Source organism: Montipora capricornis, chromosome 9 (assembly GCF_036669925.1).
Source record: "Montipora capricornis isolate CH-2021 chromosome 9, ASM3666992v2, whole genome shotgun sequence".
In the NCBI taxonomy this organism is placed as follows: domain Eukaryota; kingdom Metazoa; phylum Cnidaria; class Anthozoa; order Scleractinia; family Acroporidae; genus Montipora; species Montipora capricornis.
In genome coordinates this window covers 41,670,365-41,697,242 of record NC_090891.1, presented here as the reverse complement: position 1 = coordinate 41,697,242, position 26,878 = coordinate 41,670,365, and the positions used below count along the sequence as shown (strand labels likewise).

At 36.8% G+C, this 26,878-nt stretch overlaps 1 protein-coding gene across 2 annotated transcripts; it reads left to right on the top strand.

Moving 5' to 3' along the window:
• On the top strand, positions 1-26,523 carry LOC138015060 (uncharacterized). Of its 2 annotated transcripts, none has more exons than XM_068861966.1 (17): positions 1-182; positions 312-361; positions 921-1,080; positions 1,839-1,878; positions 3,589-3,654; positions 4,756-4,822; positions 4,969-5,049; positions 8,097-8,174; positions 11,565-11,634; positions 13,525-13,589; positions 15,187-15,253; positions 15,948-15,996; positions 17,263-17,322; positions 18,734-18,810; positions 19,963-20,114; positions 20,722-20,781; positions 23,010-26,523. In XM_068861966.1, exons 1-17 carry the CDS (start codon positions 75-77, stop codon positions 23,059-23,061), a joined length of 1,302 nt encoding a protein of 433 aa, XP_068718067.1. In that variant the 5' UTR covers positions 1-74; the 3' UTR covers positions 23,062-26,523. The 2 variants fall into 2 exon arrangements, with proteins under 2 accessions (XP_068718067.1, XP_068718066.1); XM_068861965.1 differs by having other exon boundaries at positions 921-1,095.
• Positions 26,524-26,878: the final 355 nt, after the last annotated feature.

Below are 26,878 nucleotides of genomic sequence, written 5' to 3'. Positions count from 1 at the left end.
GTTAGATTCCACAAACCGGAGACATCAGCTTCAGTTGATGGTGGTGGAAGTGTACAACAGATGACAGTTAGTAGATGATGCACACCGACGATGGAGCCAAAAGTTCCATCAAGATCTTCGCCAACATTTTTATTTCCTTTATCGGTGCTGGGATTTTGGGAATGCCTCACGCTTTTAAAGAAGTACGGAATTTTTTTTTGTGATATATGTTGGTGCGATCTTACTTGCCACGAACACATTATTTGAGGAGAGAAGGTTATATCAGTTGACCCTTTTTGATATGTCTCTTGGATTTCGTCTTTCATCATCAGGCTGGAGTTATCGAGGGAAGTGCAATTATGGCCTTGATTGGCACGCTGAGGTAAGCTGGCCTTTTTATTTCAATATATTGACTTTTTGAAGAAGCTGAAGGGAAGACTGTCTTGTCCACAGCATAAGCTTACATGAACTTGAATTCTTCTTGAGAATTGCTCGTAGCCATGGAGGCCATTGAACGAGATTGTTTCCAATTCGTCGTTTTCTCCCATAAAAATAAAAACGAAATGTTAGATATGTTTCTGTGGCGATACCGTTTGTTTATGTTTATAGGTGTACAAGTCCCTTTTAATAGTTGATCGATATTGTTCAGTGATTTCGATTTCATTTTCTAGTGCCCCTAATTAGCTGGTGCTCACTCGCCCAATAAATAAATTACTGCATTCGTTTGTTTGTTCTCAATCGTTTTGAAGTGAGAGAGTTCATCTTCTCATGCATGTGTTCTTCCTGTTCCCTCTCTATGAGTACTGATGCCAACGGTGCTGCATGTATATTTAGCCAAGTCCCAAGGGAGCGTGTCATTTTGTTGGGCTCGTGTCCAGTGAAAGGGCTGATGATTACACGTATTTCAAGAACTTTACTCACTACTGGTTTTGTACTTTCAGTGTAAAAGCAATGTTGTTAATCATTGATTGCAAGAAAAAGATTATCTGGAAAAAGTTTGACCACATTCCGAATGGTTCTTTGGTTTCAAGTGACGGAAAAGTTTCGTTGGAGCAGAAGGAACTGATAAAAGTGGTTGATACTGAAGAAGGACTGGAGAAAGTAAATGATGATGAAGTAATGCATAATTAGATTTTCATCTCTGATATGGTTTCTGTTGGCTACTGATCACATCTATTGTTGTGATGAATGTTAACCATTATTGTCATTGATTGTATGTAAAATCACAGCAAAGAGTTTTTTCACATTTCAAATAGTTATTTTGTCAAATCAAGGCTGAAATTTTTAGCACTAACAGGTACCTAATCTCTAAAAATTTAGGCTGTATGCAAATAAATTCTGATTATCTATACTGTATGTGTAGGTCAGGCACTGGGCAAACTCTCCCTTGTTTTTGACTGTTTTAAATGCTTACGTTACCTGATACCGTTAGCCTTTTTGAGACAACAATCACACCAATGACAAGACTTGATAAACAAGAGACATATATTTGAACTGCAGAAAGAATCAAGTACTGTAGGATGTAGATTATTGCTGTTCGAAAAGTTTTTTTTTAGCAGCAAAGAAAGGAAAGCCGTGAAATTTCAGGCTTGAACGCAATGGTCTACTCATCTGTACTTGATATCACACCAAACAGGCTGTATTTTCTAAAGAGAATAGGACAAACCAAAGGACGAAGAACTCAATAACCTACTCTCCCAAACCATGTGTGAGTCTTTCCAGATGGCACTTTCCATAAGGGACTGTTCAACCCCTTTCTCTGGATCAAACCAAAACGAAAAAATGAAATGCTATAATACCATAATTATTACTTTGGCATAACAGTAATTATTGATAACCAACTTTTTCTGAACATTAAGTTGCAGAGTCCAAATCATGAGATTGATTATGGTGATCTTGGTAAGTGTTGAGTCATAACTGAAAATTATGCTCCTTAGAAGGGCTTAGAGAGAGATATTCCTTTGCTTTTTTATTATTATCACTACAATCTACCATCTTCGTCAAAAGTCACTAGGACACTGTGGTAAAAGGTGACAATCTTATTTTTATGCTGTTCATTTGATGTCAATGATTTATGCAGCCTTAACTCATTCATCCCTAAACCGGCCTAAACCGGCCATACTTAGTATTTTCCTTTGTCCAACGCCAGGCGATTTTTTCTCGTCAATGGGGAACCCCCAGGAGTCAATGTGTTAAGTAAGCTCTGAAACAACCCCACTCCCCCATTCAATGTTGACTTCATCGGGCCATCTGTCTCATTCTAAAAATACCCAACCTTGTCTCTGGGGTGGTAGGGGGAGGACTTGGCAATTGCAAGGAAGGCGAGGTGATGACTGTATTTGACAGGCTGTAAGTATGTTCAAACACTTTTGATAGAGATTGTTCATGTTGTTTATTAAAACCTCTAGCTTCCATGAATTGGTAGAGCATCAGATCATGAACAATGGCTTAGTACTAAGGTCATGCAATGTAAGCTATTACCTGAGTGCTCAGATTTTCCCATCTTAGAGGAGTAGATTCGGTGCAGTGGGGAGAGCACTCGCCTCCCACCAATGTGGCCGAGATTCTATTCCTGGACCTGATGCCAAAGTGGGTTGAGTTTGTGTTGGTTCTCTTTTCTGCTCCGAGGGTTTTTCTCCGGGTTCTCTGGTTTTCCTTGCAAAAAACCAGCATACAACTGATTCCAGCTGGCTGTAAGCTGTGCTCTGGACAAGGTCATACGTGGACCATATAGCGGCAGCCAGAGGCGCCATAGTATGCTTTCATTTCAATCTTGTTGAGCTTCATTGTTGCTGTTCTTGTGATGGCGATAGTATTTCTGGGTTACAATTGCAAAATATTGTCAACCTAAGACTAGGGGAGGGGGGGTCGGGGTGGTTAACTAAATTCAGTTTTGAGATCTAAGCATTTAAAGACAAAGTAATAATGGTGTGTAGAGATGACTTTCTGGTTGGTACATGTATGGTAACCTATAATACTTGCTTGTAAAACCTTTCCACTGTCAAAGTGAAAGACAGAGAAATTACCAGTTGCACCAAAACTCCTTGCATAGAAGCTGATCTTTTATTAAGCTTCCAAAATGTTTAGATCAAAGCAAAAAGTCAGGCATCCCAAACCATTTTATAAGTCTTAATTCGAAGATGGTCAGTTAAAGGTAATCTGCTTCTTGAAAGACTTTCTACCAAATGTAGCTTATGCTTGAATTGTAAACTTCTCAGTTTTGGTGAGGATATTGCAGGTCTTCACAAATTTATTGAGTACACTTTGTTAAGCATGTGGTACTATAAGTAGATAGCTGTTCTAAGCATGGTACAGTGTTGTAGAGTCTATCGTTCTTACAGTTTCAGTGTTGAAACTGGGTTGAGTCACCTTAAATATTGCTATTAATAAGTAAATTTCTATGCCAGTGCAACCTCATGTTAGTTCATTGCACAATCTCGCAAACTCCTCCTAGCTCTAGTTGTCTTATCTTTTATTCTCATATTTTTGCTGTTGTCAGTATTTCAGTACGATGTTAATTTTATGAATTTACATGAACCCCAACGCAGGTGGGTCTTGTTGATTAATAAAATAAAATGTTCTAATTATGACACTTACTATTTTTTACAGGTTATTATGCTTTTGGAAATTCTGGAAGAGTTGTAGTTGACATTAGCATAGTCATATCGCAGATTGGTAGGTCTAAGTTATGTTAGTATAAATACACAGGTGATTATACAAAATGGCGCGCTCTCATTGGCTTGCTATCTCGGGATTATCAGCCGATAATCATCACGACGGACAAAATGGCTGCCAGTAGTCGTTTTGCCACTGTAAGTGAACATGATTTTGCGTTGAAATGTTATTTTTTTCTCTTTTTTGAAATAGTCACCTGTGTATTTATACTAATTTAAAAACAATTATTCGCTGAAGGCGAAGTGATTATCGGTTAATATTCACCGATAATCACTTCGCCTTCGGCGAGTAATTGTTAATTATTACACAGAGAAATATAATTGCAAAAGCATTAACCCATTCATTCTTCAGAATGCCCCCAGTTGACAGGTAAAATCATCGCACTCCTAGTAGTCGATGGGTTATTATGCAGTTCCTTTTCTTTAGTCACTAGTTTGATGCCACTTTTGAGAATGGTTACCGATTTATGATTTTACGACTCAGTAACTCAAAGCTTGTGTTAATTTTAGGGTGAGTTTGATTGACTGTATTCCCGAATAGGAATATATGGAATAGAAGTAAGAAATCCCTAGTTTTTATGGAGATTCACTTTAAAATCGTCAAACACCTGCTAAAATGTACTTCTATTTTAAACATATCTTAACTTTATTATCGTTGTTGCTTCAAAACACCAGACATACTGTTTTAAAACATCACTCCACATAGTCTTATTCCGGAATACACATAGGGTCAATCAAAGGCACCCTTAGTAAAATGAATAAAGGGGTTTAATTTCTAAAGAAAGTGTGGCACTGCATTGGTGGGGATGTGAAACACAGACGTGGGTCAAAATTTTATCAACTGGGTGCAACAAAGTGGCTGACACTCGAAACATCAACTTTCAAATCTTTATAATTCTCTATGGTGGTCAATTTACCGTGATTCAAATTTTAATAAATGTCTTAAGCTTTGGGTGCTTTTGTTGGTGATTTCAGCATTGGTAAGGTTAAGGTAACACATGCTTACTTGAATCTTCCTAAAAATTAATTAATATTAATTTTTTTGTTTACTTCTTTGTTTCAACCCTCTGATCATTGAGTGCTGTTTTTCTTGTCTCATTAGGGTTCTCCTGTGCATATTTGATTTTTATTTCTGATACTCTAAATAACATCTTTCCAGTTTTGAGCAAGTAAGTATTATACACTTTAGAATAAAATTTTAACTTTACTTTGGAAGGTAATTGCCACTAGCGCTTAATAATGCAATGCAATTATCAGGTAATTTGCTTGTGTTTCGTATTAATGAAGACTTTAAATTTTTAAATTTTATTTTCAGGCATCAGTTCTTGATGAGTTTACTTCCTCCTCTTGCAGTTTTAGTAAATCTTAGACATCTAGAGAAATTAGCTATCTTCAGGTCAGTGAGCCTCCTAGAACTTTCCAATATTGATTTCAATGCAGTAAAAAAATACCCTATGAGCAGTCTCCTTCGATCTACCCTTGTGCGAAAAACGAGAGGAGCAGGGGCTTTTTCACACACAGTTTTTTTCTTTTTCCCGACTATCTGGGAGCCTGGCACAGGCAATTTAGATAAGTCGGGAAGAGGAAGAAGACTCTGCCAGCCACTTCAACATTTTGTATTGACCATGTGTTAAAAATTCAAATGCATTTGGTACTGTCACTCATGCATAACCAGTAACCACAAAATGAAAACAAACAGTCTGGTTATTTTTGAACAACTGTGGTAATTACACACAACAACCAAGGAATCATTTCCTTGTAAACTCAAGATAGTTCTTACTTTTTAATTGCCATTTCATTTTTTAAGAAGGATCGATTTAGAAAACGCATTAAGAATAAAAACTAACAACAATATGACAACAACAATATGACGTTTCGGAGTCAGACATGACCCCATTATCAACTGAAGGTTAAACTGTAATGGACAATTCGCAATTTAAATGTAACGGGCATTAGGTCATTCTAGCAAAAAATTGTAAATATCTTAGTGTCAACTATCGTTTAATTTCCATTTATGCAAAAGTCTTCGTTTTGACCTAACGCCCATTATATTTAATTAAATTGCGAATTGTCCATTACAGTTTAACCTTGATAATGGGGTCATGTCTGACTCCGAAACGTCAGATATTGTTGTTAGTTTTTATTCTTAATAATTATATTTTTTACTGAAAAATTTATAGCTTTCTGGTAGACTAGCTTCTGTAACTGACATATGGAGGAAATACTCATGGGGATTTAGACAGTTAAAAGTTGCTTCGCTGTTGTAAATTTCAAAACATAATTAGTAACTTGATGATGTGTGGCGATTGATCTTGCACAATAATAATAAAAAAACGGGTTTGACAAGTCAAAACTGGACTGACTCATCCATTTCTTTGAATAAGCGGTAAATCAAAGAATGTCGAGGTGGCTGTCAGAGTCTTCTTTCTCTTCCTGACTTATCTAGGGAGATGGAAGGAGACTCTGCTTGCAGGGTATAAAAAAGTAAACAGATACTATAACGTACAGACTAATTTGCATGAGAGCGGTATGAACTCAGACCGGCATGAGTTTGTAGGAAATCCGAGTATCTGGAGATGCGCAGAACATGTGTGCAGTAACAATAGTAGGCACCATCCTTAAACAACTAGAAAACCTTCCGGTGCCGTCTTGCTCGAAGAATGGTCAGCACCACCACACTAGAGATTGTCATGGCAATTAATGATGGTCATCTAATTGAAAACAAACATACTGGTTTCTTTGCAAAAATTCACTTGTTCTAAATGCCATTTATATTATTACATTACATACCGGTAATTATATCAAAGAATTTTAACAAAGACGAAAAGCGTTGACTGCCAACAGATCTTGTTCACGTAGTATGGCCAATCAAATAAACAAGTAAAATCATGATTGGCATTAGTTTTGCATCACATCTGGTATTACATGGTAATGCCTTAAGGCCAACAGAGGAAGAAAACCCCTTAACCCAATGGGTTAACCCATTGACATCCAAACCGGCCGAAACCGGCCACACTTAGTATTTTACTCTGTCTGACGCCAGACGATTCTTCTCATCAATGGGGAACCCCTGGGAGTCGATAGGTTAAAGGAGCAATATTTAATATATACCAGTTGAATGTGATCAAACATGTACTACAGTACATTGCCATGTCCTCCTGAAAGATCAGGTATAATCATGTTGAAACTGAAGAGAAAAATTGAGTTTAGAGGACATGTTTATTTTCAAGCTGTGCGACCTCAACTAATATTAAAATTAATGCTCTGATGTGGCTCAAATTGAATAATCCCTTGTGTGATAATATATGTACATTTATTTTTTGTGTTGATATGAGATGGCCTGAAAATGAAGCCAGACTGGACTGACTTCGTCTTGGTTGCTGGACTGAGATGATAAACTCTCGTTCCGGTCTGAGTTCGTCCCATTCTCATGTAAATAACAACAAATCTCAGAACAGGTCCTGAAATTTCTAACCTGTATGCTGATGGGTCAGTGATATATTTATTAGACAAAAGATGTCATTTCATCCCGAAACCAGGCACCAGGCATTTTGTCCCGGTTTCGTGTAAACGGCTGCAAAAATTTCATGGCGGTACAAGTTCATAAAGGTCTGAGTTTGTCCCAGTCTCATGTAAAGACACCCTTGGAGGTCCATAAAGGGCTAAGGATTTAAAATCAAAGTCACATGCCTTTCAGAGTGTCTGTACGTTGGCTTGAAGAGATTTCTTTTTCATTGATGACTTGAACATTGCCAAGAAAAAATATGAGTTCTATTAGAAAGGAGTTGTATTGATCCTGGTTCAGATGCTCTTCCTTAGAACAGGAGACCCATGGAAGATAGACCATTGAACATTCAACCATCCAATTGCAAATTTATACATGTATTATCTAGTTAACCCTGGAAACAAAGCAGTTAGAAAAAAATTAGAATTTTCACTGCCAAAACTGTCACCATAGTAACAATGATGCAGTCTACTATCCCACCAAAATTGATTTTTTCTTTCCTCACGAAGAAAAAAGTGGTGAAATTTTAGATAATCTAAGTTTTGAAGAAATCTGTGGGAAACTTAGCCTGTATAGCTGGCGGTATTGTTGACACAAGGGGTAAATTAACAATTGGCAAAGCTGCACAGAGAATGGCAAGGGATGTTATGAAATATAGCCGCAAGACTCTGGAAAATAAATTCATCTTCCAAATCGTCACCTTTAATCCTCATGATATCAACCAACGCTTTTCATTTAACTAATATATTCCTATTTTTCACGTTGCCATGTTACCACCAATAGCGTAGCTCTTACTCTACTATAAAGACTTCACGTATGTTTGGAACAACAACTCATCTCAGGACTCTTTTTGTAAGTCTAATCTTAGACTAGTTATTGGTATAGTCTTGAGTTAATCTATTCTTATTTAGACTAATATTTTGCCCATATGTTTTCAGTCTTTTTGCAGATTTTGCAAATGCTTTTGCTTATTGTGTAGTATTCTGGTTTGATTTTGCCCATTTTGAGAATGTAAAGTAAGTATCATTTTGCTAAAAGATTTGTCTTTTAAAAATAATTATTGTCTGTGATGCCTTATATTTTATATCACATCACAGAATGGTATTTTTTTACTTTACTTCTTTTGTCCTCATATTTTGAGGGCAATAATATTAACATATTCACCATGTACAGTTTTTGTGGGTAGTGTATTGTGATCTGGGCTGTCTGAGTGGGTGAGTGTATGATTGTAGGCCTGCAGTGCATGCATGAATTACGAAACTAATTTCTTGAATTTCAACAATTGATGTCCATTGTACAGTTATTCTTTTTTGGGCCCACTTGTTGCCTTTTTATTTTAACTTTGCAAGAGCAATGGTGAACCTCAACAGTGGCGTTATCATTGGTAGCATTCTTGCCCAGAGCACTTGTGGGATTTGTGGGTCTATACCCGCTTAGCTTAACTGCACCATTTGGGGATTCCATTGCCATTCCTCCAAATACAGGAATAAAAGAAGATTTTAAAAAAACCTTTAACAACCAAATACAAAAGAGAAATCAAGCAAAAATATTAGATGTCTTTTCACAGGAATTTTGCAGTGGTCTCCCATTCAAGTACTAACTAGACTGGTTGGTTATGTAAATGCTAATGCGATTGGATGACAAAATAAATTGTGAATAAAAAAAAAGTAACAATGAAGTGGCCTGGAGTCTGTGAACTTCACAAGTCAACACCTGCTTTAAAATAACTGTACTGTTTAGGGACTCATTGTCATTCATCAAAAACGTTAAAAGAAGATTCAGAAAAAGCCTTTAACAAACAAATACAAAAAAACAAATCAAGTATAGAAAAACAGTAATGTTAATAATAAAGATTACATGTCAGGGGGATTTTGTGGTGGTCTCCCATCCATGGACGACAAAATAAATCGTGAAAAGAAATAAATAAAGGGGTAATTAGGCCTCACAGGCTTTGTGAGTCAACACCCTCTTAGTAATGGCTCTGTTTGGGGACTGCATTGTCATTCATCAAAAACTTGAAAAAAAGATTACAGAAAAGCCTTGAACAACCAAATAACTACAAAAAAAATCAAGTAAAAAAAGATGAGATATCTTTGTCATGAATATTTCCCAATGGTCTCCCATCCAGGTACCAACCCTGTCCGATATGGCTTACTTATTGTGAAAACATCAAACTGTTCGTAATCGGAACGCAAAAACAACAACAACATTCCAGATAAGACAATAAAAAGTCCCGGTACAAGAAAATTTATTTATCAAAATAATTACTGGACAATACCAACCTACTACTGCTCTACCCAGGTGTATACAATGCATGCCTATTTTTCAACATGGGCCTCAGGATAAGAGAGGTAAACCAAGAATGACCACAACAGATCAAAGTCCTTGCCCTACTGTCTGCAATCAGTGTATTGGTTCTTTAATGTCCCACTACCAAGGGTTCCAAGACAGGGCCTACAGTTAACCATCCTTGTTCTACAATGTTGAATGACTCATTTACAGTTGCCAGACCAGGCAGTGCTCTCTCCTTAGCAATTATAAGCTATTTATAAAACCTTGAGTGTTGTTTTTTCTGAGTGAATGAGCCCCAAAATCAAAATGCTGATAAATAATAAAGCAGCTGCTATTTCCAAAATGACGGTATTACCTGGTGATAAATTACCTCATCTAGAAGAGTGAATTTTTGACTTTGCAGAAACAATGGTTAACCTCAAGAGTTGTCATCTCTGTGTTGCATTCGGACATTTCTTGTCAAACTTTAGAACACTTGAAAGAAAAAAAACAAACTATCGATGACAAAAACAAAAAAGCTGGTGTCTTGCCTTCGTTTTAACGCAGAAGTATCCTTTGTTTTGTGAGTTGTTGGCAAACACACAAGGTAACTTGATCATGGTGGCCGTTAAATTCAATGTCACTTTCAATTTTGTGATTTACTTGACATGTGCAGCCAAAAGTACAATACAATGAAAATGATCAACATGTCAGCCTCGAAGCCAATGTTTCTCGATTCCCTTTTATTTTTCTCAGTTTCTTTTCTGGGTTTAGTATTTTACAAGTAACCACATGTCTTTTCAGTGTGGGCTATTTGCTTAAGACATCTACCGTGGCACTATAATGATACAAGGTACCAAAACAATAAATATGGTGTACTATTAAAGCTACATATTACACAAAGACAACTTAAATCTCCTGGAAAACAAAGTGCAGCTCAGTCGACAGTTATGGAATAAAGCACTTTGTTACTGCACTACCACATGTATGCAACACATGCCTATTTTTTCAATGGGTCATTCAGCTTTTCTATAACGAGCAAGGGTTGTGAAACAGGGCACACAGTTTTCATTTCTCATCTGACAAGACTTGAAAGTCCAGCCATTTGCAGCACTTTCTCATTTTAGAGTTATTTTTAAGACCCTGATTTTTGATCTGGCTGGGATTCAAACCCACAACCTCCTTTGCTGAAGTCTGTCTGCATGCTCAACCAGCTCAGCTAACCTCTAGCTTGCCAGATTGTTGGCTTGTCCTTGTGTGGTGAGCAGACTGCCTCTACATTTTTTAATAGCACTTATTTATTTCTTTAGGGATAGATAAGCCCCATCTCAGTACATATTGTTGATTTTTCTGTGGGATTTTAAAGAACCTACACAGGTGTTTACATAGACTGAGTACTGCCTGCCCTTTTTTCCTAATCTTGTGGTCTGCCTGTAATTATGTTCAGCATGCTTTCAGTATGGGCCTGCAGTAATAATTATAATAATTATTATTGCCTTCATGCTGTTAGCGGTAACCCTGCCATCTTAAGATACGCAAAGGTGATAAGGTGTGTTTGATTCCTGTTTTGTACAGCATGGGGTATTACCCAGAATAATGGTGGTCACCCATAAGTTATTAACCCCATCCCACAGGACTGGACTTCGATGGACAGTTGCAAACAGGAATCAGCTTTTTCCCTTGGGCAAGCTCTACACTATCACTTGAAATCAAGACCATGTGTGCCATCCAGCCCAGCCAGTCCAAGATGGTGTGGTGGGTCAAAAACACAGGCCACTCATTGCAGGGTATTGTTTTACCTTTTTGAAAGTGACCCCAAACCCTCAATTTGGCTACCCCTAGGCCTAAAAACCAACCTTAGGCCTAGGGTTTAATAGCCAAATTGAGGGTTTTGGTCACTTTCCAGAAGGTAAAACAATGAGCTGTAAGGAGTGACGTGTGTTTTAGACCTGCCGAAAATGGTGTCTAAACAGTAAATAAATATCAGATTATGGCATCACAATCTATACCTGATGGACATCCCACAGGACTGACATGATTTAGATGCATTCTTTCGTTGAATGCAATAAAACAAATTAAAAGATTATAATATATTTAGAAGACAAACACAATCAATGTGATTTGATTCCTTGCAGAATTCACCCTCAAGTTGCTAGATTAAATGGGCTGCCATTCTTCCTTGGTGTAGCAATATACTGTTATGAGGTGAGCAATATGACCTCTTTGATTTAGTAATAGAAATTGCTTTTTTAGGATCAATGTCCGGTCAAGATTGAATGATTGAGTAAAATGTAAGTGCTATATGCTTATGTTTCCACTTACTGTATGTCCTTGTGCTTAATTAGATGCATGCCAACTTTGACATCCAACACGAAGTGTCCTCTTAGGTCTAAGGCCCTGTCCACCCGTATCTGGAAATTAAATTTGAATCCGCAACTTTTTCTTTCTGGATACGCCTTCCATCCAGACATATCCAGTAAAAATGCGAAAAGACCTCTTTACAGTTGTGAGCTTAGTTACCTGGCCTTTAAATGAGAAGTGAGGCTGGTGTTGACCCTGTTATGATACAGATCTCCCTCCTTTTTTTGTGTTAATGATGTTGTTGTTGTGCCAATTAGTAAGAATTTACATAAGAAAAGCAGTGAGGTTTCCATAAAAACAACGTCAACTCCAGCCTCACTTTCATTCATAGGCCAGATAACTAAGCAGACAACTGTAAAATGGACTATTTGCTGGCAAATCTGGAACTTTTTGAATATGCTCTCCAGAGTGGATATGTTTGAATGCACTATGAATCTGGAACCGTGTGGACACTAAATCCGGAAATTTTTTTATCCGGATGACGTAATAAGATTGAGAACCCAGTTCCTTACAGTGAAATCAATTCTCAAGATGACTGCCAAGGGCACTATTATTTCTGAGTCCTGAGTACTAGAGTGAATCTGGATACATTTCAGACACGTGTGGATGGGCAAATTTGATTTGAATACACTACATGTGGATGGGAATATTCTTGAATCCGGAAAGAAAAAGTTGCGGATTTAAAAAGATTCAGATACGTGTGGACGGGGCCTTTGCCTTTGCAATAAGTACCTATTTCCAACAATAAGGTTAGGGTAATGGTTAGCTTTATTTTTAGCTTAGGGTAAATGCATCTGTTTATCCTTACTTGCGGAGCAGCATTTGGGGGGGGGGGGGGGCACTTATGTGACCTTGAAGTTGGGAGAAGAACAAGGGGACACTTCATGACACTTATGGAAAATGGGGCTGGACAATCTGCGAGCCAGCACGTCATGTGAGCCATGCGAATTTTGCATTCAAGTCAAAGCACCCATTTCAGATAGCTCCCATTTTATAACAGTTAGCTTTCAATAACTGTGACTGGCATGACTGGCAGCCATGGCTCACATGGTTCGCAGCCATGGCTCGCTGGCTTGAACACTGTCCTCAACCCCCGGCAAATCTGCGTGCATCTAAGTTGGGGCATTTCAGGACATATATGTAAGTTTTCCATTAAGTGGCTTTTTTGTTTATTTTAGACCAAAAAGTGAAAAAATGTTTACAAAAAACTGAAATATATTGGAGAAGAGTTGCAATTGCAAGTGTTAATTTTCCTCTATCATCTGGTTTCATATTGCTGCCTTAAATTGGGACACACAATGCAAAAAATAAGGCTCTGTTTACTGCTCAAGATTTGGGCATTAAGTGAAAAAATACCTTAGGTGCTTTGGGATGGTTTATCATATCATGCAAGCATTAGCACTTAAAACAACTCATGGAAACTCTTTTAAGGACAAAAGGCACTCATTAATAACAACTCAATATGTAAGTTGACTCGTATATGCTTTCCCAAATACTTGTCATTGTCACTAGTGAAAAGCAGCCCCGATTGTGTGTCACTTCTTTGTTCATATAATTTATCATGTTTTGATAGCAACATGCACAGTCCAACTTACAGTGATCAATTCTACAGTAGCTAGTGCGAGCCCTTTGTATGATTCTAAGTTTCTGTCTTATTCTTTGCCATTGGTTTTATTCAATCAACAATCAAACGTAGCTGATTATTCACTTTATGTACTGATGTTTATGATACAGGGTGCTGGGTTAATACTCTCACTTGAAGCATCCTGTGCAAGAGATTCAAGAGAGAAATTTAGAACGTGAGTATTAATCTTGTAAACCATCATTAAAAATTTAGTACATACATGTATGTAGGATCTGAAGTAATAATACTACCTTACTCAATGTTTGGATCAGTCAGCAGTGAGGTGAGCAGATTAGATGTTGTACCTTACGTTTGAACTTCTGATTACTGTATGCCAATCTTTCAGTGGTTAAAAAGGATACAATGGGTTAACCCATTGAATCCTGAACCTCCCTCACTGCGAGTAAAATCGTCAGGCGTTAGGCAGAGAAAAATCTTGTAAATCTCACTACTACGTGTAGGAGTCAATGATTTAAGGCAACATACTTTTTGAGTGGATATAGAGGTTGTTGATAAGGGGACATCAAACAGAGTTTGACACCCCTGTAAATCAGCTCTTATACTTTAATTTAGACAACTACCCCAAAGAAAAATTAGTGTTGGGTTTCAGTTTTGTTTAATGCCAGAGTATTAATTTTTACTCTGTCTAATGCCAGATGATTTCACTCATCAATGGGAACCCCCGGGAGTCAATGGGTTAATCACTCACAGAAAGACTATGTCCCATTAAGCTGCGATTAACGCTTTTACTCCTGAAGTGGTCCCCACTGTCTGTCTGGTGTTAGACAGTGTAAAGTTATAGAGTATCACTCTGTGTAAGAAAAGAGTTTTAATTGTTGCTTCACTAAATGCCTTGGATGTTGGGTGCCAACATCCAACAACTGCTTCCACTATTGGTTATGGCAGCCAGCTCCTAGGAGGAGACTGTTCCCCTGACTGATGAATCCTGGCAATCCAGTTATGAGCTATCCTGCAGTGAGAGAGACAGGCACCTGTCACTCTGATAAACAGTGGAACAAGTGAAGAAGAGTTGCACTGCACCAAAACCACAATTCCTACTCCAGTGCCATCAAATGCTACAGCGGCACTACACTGAATATGCCATAGCTCAATAAGCATGAACATGAGGCATCCTGACATGCCCAGGTACTAAAAAACTGCTGACGACAATGCTTACACCACACTCCGGATGTTAACTTTTTCAAGTTAGGTTTAACTGCATTATATAGAAATCAATTAATTTTTTTTGTTATGCCTTGCTGCCAATGATATTAAACAATTATTGGGTGAGGTTTTTGTGATATCCAGAATAATCAAGGTTGAGGTACAGTAAGTGTTCGGCTGGGGCTGATAACACTAACCGAGACCTTGATTAGTCCGGATATCACAAAAACTGAATATAATGATAATTGTTTTATTATACATTGTTTTGAAGAAAATAACGACAAACACATTATCGCAGCGATCACAGTTTATTTTCAAACACATTGCTCTTGGAAATCATGCATTGCATGCACAACCTACAGATTATTCACTAATCTGTAGGTACAGATTAGTGAATAATCTGTAGGTTGCTCTGTTTCCCAGAATTAACTGTAGGCTTTTAGCCAATGAGAAGACAGATGGTGACTACAATGTATAATAATAATAATTATTGTTCAAACACGACTACTCTTAAAAAAAATACAACACATTACTTTTGGTTGTTTTCGAGCAGGGAGGACAGACTACTCTCTAGTTAAAACAACTTTCACTTTGTGTGTTATTTTCAGTGTTTTTAAGGTGACACTGTTTCTTGTCACAACATTGTACATATCGTTTGGAGCCTGTGGTTATCTGGTAAGGATGGCAAATGTGATTCTTTCCTTTTAGCTATTTTCCTCATATATAAATGATAAAATAACAGCTATTTATGTATACTGCTCTAGGTTGTTGTAAATTCACTTATTTTTCAGATATTCTTTGTGAATGAAAGACCTGGTTTAGGGATAACATTAATTTTACTATTCTTAAGAAGTATTCTGGAAAGCTGGATTTTTGTTTGATCCTTTTCATCAGAGATTGCCTAATTGGGCAAAGTTTTTTGAGATTGGACAATTAGCACCATCTGTTTGGCACATTGTAGGACTGATCATTTGCAACTCAGTTTTCAAGCACAATTTTCTTCCTGATCAACCTGTACAAATTAGGACGACTGAATGACTTGGCATGGAGTCATTGAAACACTAACAATATTATTCATGCTACTGTCATAGGTTTTTATTCTTTAAGGTAAATTTATTATTACGATCAAGGAGTTGCAAGTGAATTTTCACACACCATTGCCAACAAAAAACCTGACCAAATCTGAGACTAATTTGAATAATATTGAAGACATGCAGTCATCGTAATGTTATTCCAAATTTTACAGCAGCTTCTTTTATATTACTATTATATAAAGAAAACTAAATTCAAGTTTGATGGTGTCAGATTTTGTAAGCAGGACTGCAAATGTAGAAGCGTCACTTACCTGAACTCTCCCTTTATTTTACAGTCATTTGGTGAGACCACTGAGCAGATGATTACTTTAAACTTACCAGCAGGTAAGACATTATATAGAATTTTTTTTTTGGAGTAAGCAGCTGCATCAAAGTTTACTGTTACTGTCAGTAATGTCTTGTTTGTCGCCAGTCCAACTGCTACTTCATGTAGCAGAACATTATTTTAGTTATAACTGCTTGTGTAATTAACGTCTCTGCCTATCTTGTTATCTTGTTACCATTAGTCACCTTTGTCCATTTGTTTATTGCTTACTAAGCTATTTATTTTATTCTTACACAACTCGCCTCAAGTAGCCTTTTATATATTCAAGTTTTGTGCATAAATAATTTTGGTAATTACTATGGTTTTTAAAACTTAAGGTTACCGTATACCTTCATGGGTGTTTCACGTCCGAGCGATGCAGCGCATCCGGTTTAAACTGTAGATACCTAAACCCCTATGTCAAATTAAAGCGTATAGAGCTGGCTATCAAGCCATATCAAGAATTTAGAAATTAAATGAATTGTCGAAGTTTTCACGACCTCTAAATGCAAGTGTCCGAATCACCTTTTCAAAGCTATAAGTCAAAGCAAATTTTGCTCTTTGCTATTTTATTTTTTTCCTCCGTTTCCCGACCCAAAGCGCTAAAAAATGTGTCTGCGTTTTGCCATACTCAGTTGCAGTGAAAAGATATAGAACGTTTTCGAAATAGTATTTAAAAAAATGCTCGTACAAAAATCGCTCTCAGAGAAACAATATTTTGAAATAAAAAATTTGCAGACACTCTTTTGTTGTTTATATGTTAACCTAGCCACTGTCAAAATTTGGGGGCAAATTATCGGACAAATTCCCTATGAGTTTTAGCTCTTTAAAGTGTGCGCTTCGAGTGAAAAAATTGATTTGAGAAAACAGTGCTAAAACTGTCAATCAGACACTCACTGACAGGTAATTTTTACTTCCGGCCTAAATGTAATTTCTCCGCCAATATTTAATCTTTTTGAATAATTTCTTTTTTACAGTAAAGATCCCATTTCTATCAGTACTTTAACCTTAAATGGTGTTGTATTAAAATTTTCAATTATTTGGAGTAACGTAAACAATTTTTATAAATACCGGTAGTCCCAATATGAGGTAAGAGTACTATTAACTCACTAACCCCTCTGGTGCCCTAAGACGCTCCCCGAATTGACGAGCAAAATCTGTCAAGTGTCACTCCCAGGAGTCAATTGGTTGACTTAATAATAATATTATTGTGATATAATTATTAGATGTATTTTGTTCTTGTCAAAAAATATTTCAGTGCCTAATAAGTAATGTTGTATTCTTAGGTCCTTTTCCTAAAGTAGTCCAGTTGTGCCTTTGTTTTTCATTATTTTTTACCTATCCAAGTAAGTAACCGAGTACATTTTGCATAAAATTAATTTAAGTAGTTTGCTTCAAAAACTTGTTGGATTTGTCAGCAAGGGTAGATCGGTGCTTGAGCAATAATATTATTGTTTCCCCGTCCCTCTGTTTCATTTTCCTTGTCTTGCTAACAATGCCACTGTTAATTGTGTATCACCACATTGTTATCAACGTTGTTTTCAGCTTCCTATTGTCATTAGTTTATTAACTCTTCTAGTTCTTTTCAATGGCCAAACATTTTGTATTGAAAATTATTATATGGCTCTGTCTCATGAGGACTGGGAACTACAAAATTCACGAATTTGATTGGCTAAAATCGATATTGACCGCGGTCTAGATTTTCCCATCTAGACCGGCATCTAGACCGGTAATGTTTTGTGGTGAAATATTGAGTATTTTCTTCTACCAATATTTATTTATGGAAGTGCCAAACAGCATGATGACAAAAGTGAGAGAGGATGACGAGCAAACTTTGACAGAATTAAGTTCAGCTCATCGCCACTCATCGCCGTTCGCAAGCAAAATGTCAGTTAGTACCTCGGTCGCTGGTACAGACCTCACTGCGTTCGGTCTGTACTGGCGACCTCGGTCAAGATTCTCCCATACAGACCTCCCACTCGGTTAATAAGAACTAAGTAATATGCCAGTTAAATACAGTATAAATAGCTAGTTTTACAGCGGTGGGTCTAAAACACAGGTCACATTCCACAGGTCAGGGTACATGTCACTGCGCTACAGACAAATAAACAACACCAAAAGTGTCTCCTAGCCCTCTACAAAAATGTTGTTTCAGGTTTAAGGGAAACACTTGGCTTTTGTTGTCCATCACTGGAGCAGAGACTCCTAGTCTTGACCTGCGGAATATGACCTGTGTTTTTACAGGGGTTTTGATAGCTTTTCCAAGCACCGGATTTGATAATGAAAGTACCAGACATGTTTATTTTCCCTTGTAAGGCTTGCAATCACTTTGGGATCAAACCCAGGAGGTCTGGGTCCCCTATAAATAATATTATTACTACAACTGAAACTTTCAGAAATGTTGTTTACATTCTTGAGGGAAAAAAAAAGAAAACTAAACCAATCGCATGAATGAAACGCCAACAGATCGATCATTCTGTTTAGTAAGCAAGTAAGGCACTGTGACTGTTAGTTTGAAGGATTTATTGCATGTGATTGTCTTAAGTTTCTTCAGACCCAAAACCATAAGGAAAAAAAAGAAAATTGGAAAAAGAAGTCAACAAATCTACAGATTCATAGCATCAAAGTACCAGACGTGAAATGGTAAACAACCGGATGAAATGTCTGGCCTCGGGCCTCATACGAAACCCTGTTTTTAATTAAAGTAATTGAAGATCATTAAAAGATTAGACTTAACAGCAACTTTTGTCCTTTCAGTTATGATGTTCCCAGTAGTGCTATTATTAGAGAGGAAATTTCTCCCAGATGGTGGAAAGAGCAGTTATTATGCAGGGGTAAATATCCATTGATTTAGTGAGAGAGAGCCTGCTTTGGCTTTTTCATCCTACTTTTATGTTATCCAGACATTCCAACCCCTTTTGAACGAAAATAGGGAGTATTTTTTGGCGCCAAAGGCACTCACACGAGCGCCTAAGGCTCCATCCTGTAGGGGGTCCGGGGGTATCTATCAAGTGTTGATTTTACCCCACTTTCACTATAATAGACTATATTCGTATTCTCAGTATTGGACTGGAACTAGCTTGCAATAGAGGCTAATGCAGGGGAATCTTCTCAAATGCAAATGCTTTTTAATTTATTCCCCCACATTAGCCTCCATTGCAAGCTAGTTCCAGTCCAATACTGAGAATACGAATATCTATTTTAGCTTTGTTTGGGGTGAGTGCAACTCAGCCATTTTTGGGGCTGCTCAATGGAGTAAGACTGCTGGCCTTATGAGTGTGCACAACACAGGGTGTTCAATGGAGAGGATAACTAAAGAAAGTGTAATACGTAATGTTTTACCCTCAGATCCCAAAAAAATACTGTCTTAAGATAAGCAATTTTATTCCTTGTTTTCAGAATTTCATGATGAATCGGGTTTAATCTGATAAAAATTGGGGGAGCGGGAGGAATGTCTGCTATCTCTTAAGGGGGACAAAAGGATAGATGCCTAAAAGAGTACTGTTATTATTGAATGGGGCAGATGTGGTATTTAGAATTAGTCAGTGGAAACGTTAGTGGGATATAGGAGAGACTACATGCAAATCAAAGACTTTCTTTGATTGCACTTGTATTCCCGATGACCATGTTGGTGGGAAGAACAATAGCAAAAAAGTTTTTTGGGAATTTGAGTCTATTATTATGCAAAACTTGGGCAACATTTTTCTATGGTTTTGGCACCAACATGGCCGTCTTATCATGTGTGTACAATCAAAGATAGACACCAATAAAATCGGAGGGATTATCCTAAATATGATTCCCTTGGAAAACTAATGTAAAAATTTGTGCGTATTCTTTCACATGGGTTAGGTCACTGGTTTTGGAATGTCAAGTAGCTAGCGCAATTGTTCTTAGTGGCAAAGCACCCACATGTAGGCATACCATTGTTGACTTCTGAAGTAGGTTTATAGTCTGTACTGATTTTAATTTTTCTTGTGTCCTTGCAGAGTGTTTTGCGAGCCTGTGCCGTGCTCCTCTCAGGCATCGTTGTGCTGTGTATTCCAAACTTTTCCACACTTATGGCATTTTTTGGATCCAGTTGCTGTACACTTTTAGGTTTTATATTACCAGGAATCTTTCATCTTCGAATATTTGAAGGGTTAGTACTTGCATGAATGGAAAATGTGCACTGTGAAACTAAAAAAAACCATAACCACCCTGAAAATCTTGTAGGAATGATGTTTAGATAGGAACAAATCCCACAAACGTCATTATCATCTGAGAAAAGTTCAAAGCCTTATTTACATAGCATTATTGTAATGCTATGTCTAGTTTTCTGAAACCAGGTTGGCTTTTTCCTTGAAACACAATGCCCTTTCTGATGAACCAGTATTTTAGGGTGTTTATGGTTTTCTGATACATGTTGACTAGTTAATTTTGTTAAAGTTGTCAAGGAACCATATATTTATGCGCTGTTCTTGTGCTTAATATTATTTTGAAATTAGTCTTAAATGAGCACTCTTCAAGGCAATTTGCTTAATTAATGCAGAAACACTGGTATAACAAGGAAAAGGTCATAAATTAATGATTAGTTTTTAGTCTAAAAGATACCATAGTTCTTTTTAAATATAGTGCTGGTTAGATGGTAACAAGACAAATAGCAAAGAACTTTGGTTAGAAGGTATCCAGAACATATCTGTAAATTATCTTTCATGTATGTAGTTTTATTTGAAACTTACCCTTTTTCTGATTTCTTTGTCTTTTAGACACCTCACAAAATGTGAATGGTTAATTGATGTGACAATCATCTTCCTAGGATTAGTTGGGTAAGGGTTTTCAAATCTTTCATTAGTTGCAGGTACAATAATATTATTATTCAAACATCTGTTTGGGTGTACATTTTACAAGGGTGAACTTGACACAATCCATTGTAGGGTAGCATACAGGTGCTTTGTGTAGCTGGTGAAATGAATGACTTGAGCGATAGATCGGGTACAGGGGCAATTTTGGCTTCAAAATGATCATTTTCCACGAAAGGACTGGGGCGAGTTCCAAAACAACACCTTCTTAACCTAGAAGAGTTATCATGATTGCACTTAAAATCTCTTGAACTTTCTTCAGATGGCCGGCGTGAAACCCCAGCCATCTCTGAAGTCGCAATGTTATGCGCAGTATGAGATAGGTGGTGCAAAACAAAGGAAACACCTGAATTAACCTATTCAATACTCAGGTGTCCTGGGATGCCCCAGTTCATGAGTAAAATCGTCTGGCGTTAGACAGAGTGAAATCTGTAAGTCTCACTCCCAGGGGTCAATGGGTTGAGAAATTTTGAACAGCAGCAGATACTTAGTTCTTATTAACCGAGCAGGAGGTCTGTATGGGAGAATCTTGACCGAGGTCGCCAGTACAGACCGAACGCAGTGAGGTCTGTACCAGCGACCGAGGTCAAGATTCTCCCATACAGACCGACCTAGCTCGGTTAATAAGATGTTTATTATATGGCCAACAAGAACAATTTAATTCGTTTAATGTAACTGGTTTGTACTAACTGACATTTTGCTTGCGAACGGCGATGAGTGGCGATGAGCTGAACTTAATTCTGTCAAAGTTTGCTTTTCATCCTCTCTTTTGTCATCATGCTGTTTGGCACTTCCATAAATAAATATTGGTAGAAGAAAATACTCAATATTTTTGCATTTTAGTTTGCATCTTTTCACCGCAAAACATTACCGGTCTAGATGCCGGTCTAGATGGGAAAATCTAGACCGCGGTCAATATCGATTTTAGCCAATCAAATTCGTGAATTTTGTAGTTCCCAGTTCTCGTGAGACAGAGCCATATAATAAAAGAAAATACTAATAATATTATTGATGATAATCAGGAATTTACATTGGTAAAAACATTATTAACATTATTTGTTTCTGTTAGCTTTCACCCTCAGAAATGATTAAAGTGTAATTTGCAATGACAAAAAAATCATTGTTTATATAATTAATTATGATACAATATGTATGCCTCTATATATATAATAATAATAATAATAATAATAATTATTATTATTATTATTATTATTATGTATCCCCCTATTTGGCCATTTTAGGTGAGGAGATAACCAACAGTCAAGACCATGTACCAGTACATGAATTATTATTATTATTATTATTATTAGTATTATTAGTATTATGTATCCCCCTATTTGGTCATTTTAGGTGAGGAGATAACCAACAGTCAAGACCATGTACCAGTACATGAATTTTTAAAAGACTACTTGGATATGCAAATACACCCCAAATGGGGAGAAAAATAATTAACTGCATCAAACCTCAAGGCAGTTGAGAACAACTGATTGTAAATCACATTGGTATCACACTATTAAGTCATCAACCCATTGACTCCTAAACTGCCTCCTCATTGGCGAGAAAATCGTCTGCATAGTTTTTGAGTGGATGCAGGGGTTCTTAATAATAAATTTTAGTATAATTTTCAGCGGTGAATATAAGTATTTAGTGTCATAGTCACCACACTACCTGGTGAATATAATATTTTGGAGGCGCGGCTGCTAAGCTAATCAAGCACTTTTCCTGCCCTTTTATCATGTTTTAGCATGTTGTTTTGCACTTTCTTGGTAATCACCACTGAAAATTACACTACAATAATTATTTGCCTCAGGCTCAGTAAATATTGGGGAATATTTACCTCGACTCTGTCTCGCTAAATATTCACCAATATTCACTTCGCCTTCAGCGAATAATTGTTAAATAATAATGAGAGGTGAGGAGATAACCAACAGTCAAGACCATGTACCAGTACAGGAATTTTTGAAAGACTACTTGGATATGCAAATACACCCCAAATGGGGAGAAAAATAATTAATGGCATCAAACCTCAAGGCAGTTGAGAAAACATGATCTTAAAATCACATTGGTATCACTATTAAGTCATCAACCTATTGACTCCTAAACTGCGCCCTCATTGACGAGTGAAATCGTCTGCATAGTTTTTGAGTGGATGCAGAGGTTCTTAATTAAATAATAAATTATATTTCACATTCCAGGGCTTTAATAGGCACAAGAGATGCTCTTTTAAGACTTTTGGCAGGCACATGACAAACAGTTGACAGACAGCTAATGCAGGACTATCAAACTGCAGTGCATGGAGCTGGTTCTTTTGATCAAGGAAAAAGGTTTCAAGTGAATGGCATCAGTAATAAATTATTTGACATTTTACGAAAAAACCACATGCAAATGCCACACCAAGTTTGTGGTGTCAAGGAACTCACTATTTGCAAAGAAAATCACATAATCTAGAGTACTGTTCGGAATAACATGTTAATATTATTAATAGTTACAATTACTTTGAAAGTTTTTAAGTATTGGACTTGCCTAAAGGTGCTTACAATTTTCGTGAGTAAGTATAAAGAATGATTATGCCAACTAGATTGCACAATTTTTTGTTTATAGCACACTCAACAAAATTTTTAAGATGATACTCTACAGTTGGAAAGATTGTTGTGTAAATAAACCGTATTTCAGTTATCAAAACTTTCATTCATTTTGGTTTGAGTACTCTTGTTGTACAATCATTTTGCAGGTTATTTTTATTTGAATTGGCAAAACTAGTGTGGCGTTGCTAAAACGAGGGTAAGGGTAAGACCAAGGGTCACAGTAAGGGTAAGGATACGTATACAGAAAGTATCCTAAAAATGCATAATAGCTAACCTTAAACTTTTGTTTAGGCCTAATTAGGCCTGAGGTTAGCTTTTATGCATGTTTAGGATACTTTCTGTATTCGTATCCTTACCCTTACTGTGACCCTTGGTCTTACCCTTACCCTTGTTTTAGCAATGCCAAAACTAGAGTCAGGCAACTTTTGTTTGGATTTTTCTGCTCTTACATGCAGTTGCAGTAAGTGCATGGTTGCCAAAGCAACAAAAATGGGACTTAACGTGGAACAATTTGGGATAAAATCCAATCAGTTGAAGGAGTAATTTTGTTGAGTGTATTATCATATGTGTTATATCATAGTTTTTATTAAATTTGAAATGAGAACTGGACTACTAGAACCAATTTGGTTGTCTGCAACAGACTTTGGCTCAGTTATTCGGTTAACTCAGCCCATTTGTTGTGGTTTCTGCAGCACCTCGGCAAACACCAATATTATCATAGCACTTTGCATAAACGCATAGACAAGCATGTTACTAGTCAGAGGAACCTACAAAAAAGAAAACAATTTTAGGACATTCAACCAATTTGGAAGCTCAAACTCATTTATTAGTCAGGATGTGAGTTTGAACAGAATTGATTAATGGGTGATATTTTATGTAAGACAAACTGAATTTTGAACTATTTGCAAGGCAAAAAAATGACATTAAAAAGTAAAAGGAAAACGTTTTAGATACTAAGTCATCATCATGACCTAGACGAAAATGTTTGGTTTTTTATTTTTTAATGTAATTTTTAGCCTTGCAAATAGTTCATTTTTTAGCTTAAGCTAATTTTTATATGGACAAACTGAATTTCGATCCAACTATGGCCAGTTATTTTTCCTTGCCTCTACGTAACATTATTTTGTCATGTATTCATTGTCCTGGCCACTTGTTGGCTGGATTCTACATGAATAACATTATTTCCCATGTCATGCATTCATACTTAATAAGTCAATAGCAAAAAATTAATAATAATATTAGAAGGTGTACTCCCAGCGAAAAAAATGGACCCTGTCAGCAGTTTTAGAATATGAATAATAAAAAAAAATTGCTATTAAACTAGGGGTGACGAATGGTAAACTCCGAGACCAAGAACAAAACAAGACTTCACACCAAAATAAATGCATTATAAACGCAACTTCGAGACTCTACGCAAAGGCTGTCAAGATTTCGAGATCGGATAAAAAGTTTGCGAGTGCCAAGATTTTAGAGGTACCATTCGCCACGCCTTAAACGGCTGCTTGTCAGTTGTAGAGCATCACTTGCAACAACTGACAGCCTAAGTAGAATTGATGGTACAAGTATTTTTCAATATCACAATTAGTGGATGTTATTTTAAATACCAGTATGTATGGAGTGCATGAAGTATTTTTCTGAACAAAATGTTATAGGGAGACAAGTATTGATTAGGCACATATACATTATTTTCAGTTCTTTCACACAGAATAAGGAAGGCGAGATTCTGATTGCTTTTCAGATAAAGATTGGTGCTGCCTAACATTTTACCCTTATATGGGGAGCTTAAAGTGCCCCTGTGACCAAAAACTCAATTCTTATTTTTCTTTGGATTTGCATTAACAAAACACTAGTTAAGCGACCAAAGTTTTAAGCCTTGATTTTAAAAGGCGCCTTTTTATTCTAACTGGAATTTTCCTATTTAATGGTCCACCTTTACTAATTTTAAGTTCTTGAGAGAGCTGGATCAAGGAGAAAATGACGTCAAAGGCTCACTATTTTACGAATGCAATGCATGAGTAGGCTGCATAATTAATATGCAGCACAGGAGTTTTGGGTTTTCAGAATTTTAAACTCGCATTTTGCATATGTAATAAACTGTATTCACATGCTGAAATTTGTAAGCTAGTGAGACTTCGATGTCACTTTTCCCTGGATCCAACCCTCTGAGGTCCAATTGGTCAGTTTTGAATGTGGGTAATGGCGGACCACGAAATCTAAAACTTACTCAAAGTAAACCGCCTGTGGATAAAAATCAAAGCTCTCAAAATCTGAAGAAAAAAAAGGAAGCATTTTTTTTAATCACAGGGGCACTAAGTAGAAGTAGAGTTCAAGCTTTGAGAGTTGTGTGCCAGGAATGCGTGCTCAGGAAGGAGAGCTTGCTCTCCCCTTTCCTGGCTGCTTGGTTTGAAACTCTTGCTCTCTCTCCAAGAGCACAAGTGTAATGGGCCATTTGCAAGAAACTGGTCACATGACCAGTTGCTGTTCAACTTCGAGCTGGGGCATTATAAAGTCCTGAAATGAAAGGTCATGTTTCACTTAGCCAGAATGCAAATTTTTACAGAAATACATGTACCACTTCACCATTATTTTGAAAACTCTAAAATTCCATGGCTTTTGCCATCTTATAAATGTTTCATAATTAAGTGCAACAGAAAGCAGTCAGATTTTTAAAGTTGCTTTTATGATAGAAAAAGCGAAAATAAATTAGCACGGATGAGAATTTTAGAACTTGCAAATCTAACGGGAAAAATGTTACAGTGACTATTAAATGTAAAAAATACAATATTGGTATAAAAATCATTGGCTTGGTGGCAAAGCATCCCTTTTCCAGTTATTTCTTTCACCTACAGTATGATGACATCTGTTTTAAGGCATTAGGCACTAAAATCAGAATTTATGCCATGTTTTGAACAGTCCTTTTCAATTCTGGTTAAAGGATATGATGAGGCAGGCTGAATCATCTTGTACACAGTAAAGAGGTCATGTTATGTGTTGTTGCAAATGGCCTATTTGTGCAACAATATATTGTATTCTGTGGTGAGGCAGTGTTTAATTAATATTTATCAGACAGGAATGTACATAATAACCTGCTGTTTATTCCAATAAAATTTGTTGAATAAAGTAACGGGGTTCAGTTTGGGTTTATTGGAACCTACACTGTATTTGCTTTTGATAGTTGGACTTCCATGGTTGGCTATCTCACATTGTGAGTCTTTCCCACCAATAGCACCATGAAACTCAGTGTTGTTTTCCAAAAGCCTACAAATGGGTGCAGTGTGGTGTTATTTTCAAGCAAATAAGGTCAAACCATAGTGTCTCTAGGTACACCTTCTCTATTTCATTTGCAGCATTCTGTTTCAACGATCAAGAAAATACTGCTGTTGAGGGGGTAACCCAACCCAACCCAACCCAACCCAACCCAATTCCTCAGGAAAAACTATAATAAAAAATATTATTCCCAATAGGCTAAATTCAATATA

What these genes read in the sequence shown, in the direction of transcription:
- LOC138015060 (XM_068861965.1), top strand. Translation starts at nt 75, where the DNA reads ATGATGCACACCGACGATGGAGCCAAAAGTTCCATCAAGATCTTCGCC. An exon ending in GCCTTGATTGGCACGCTGAG is followed by an intron (nt 362 to 920) that starts GTAAGCTGGCCT and finishes TTGTACTTTCAG; the next exon opens with TGTAAAAGCAATGTTGTTAA. An exon ending in GCCCATTTTGAGAATGTAAA is followed by an intron (nt 8,175 to 11,564) that starts GTAAGTATCATT and finishes GATTCCTTGCAG; the next exon opens with AATTCACCCTCAAGTTGCTA.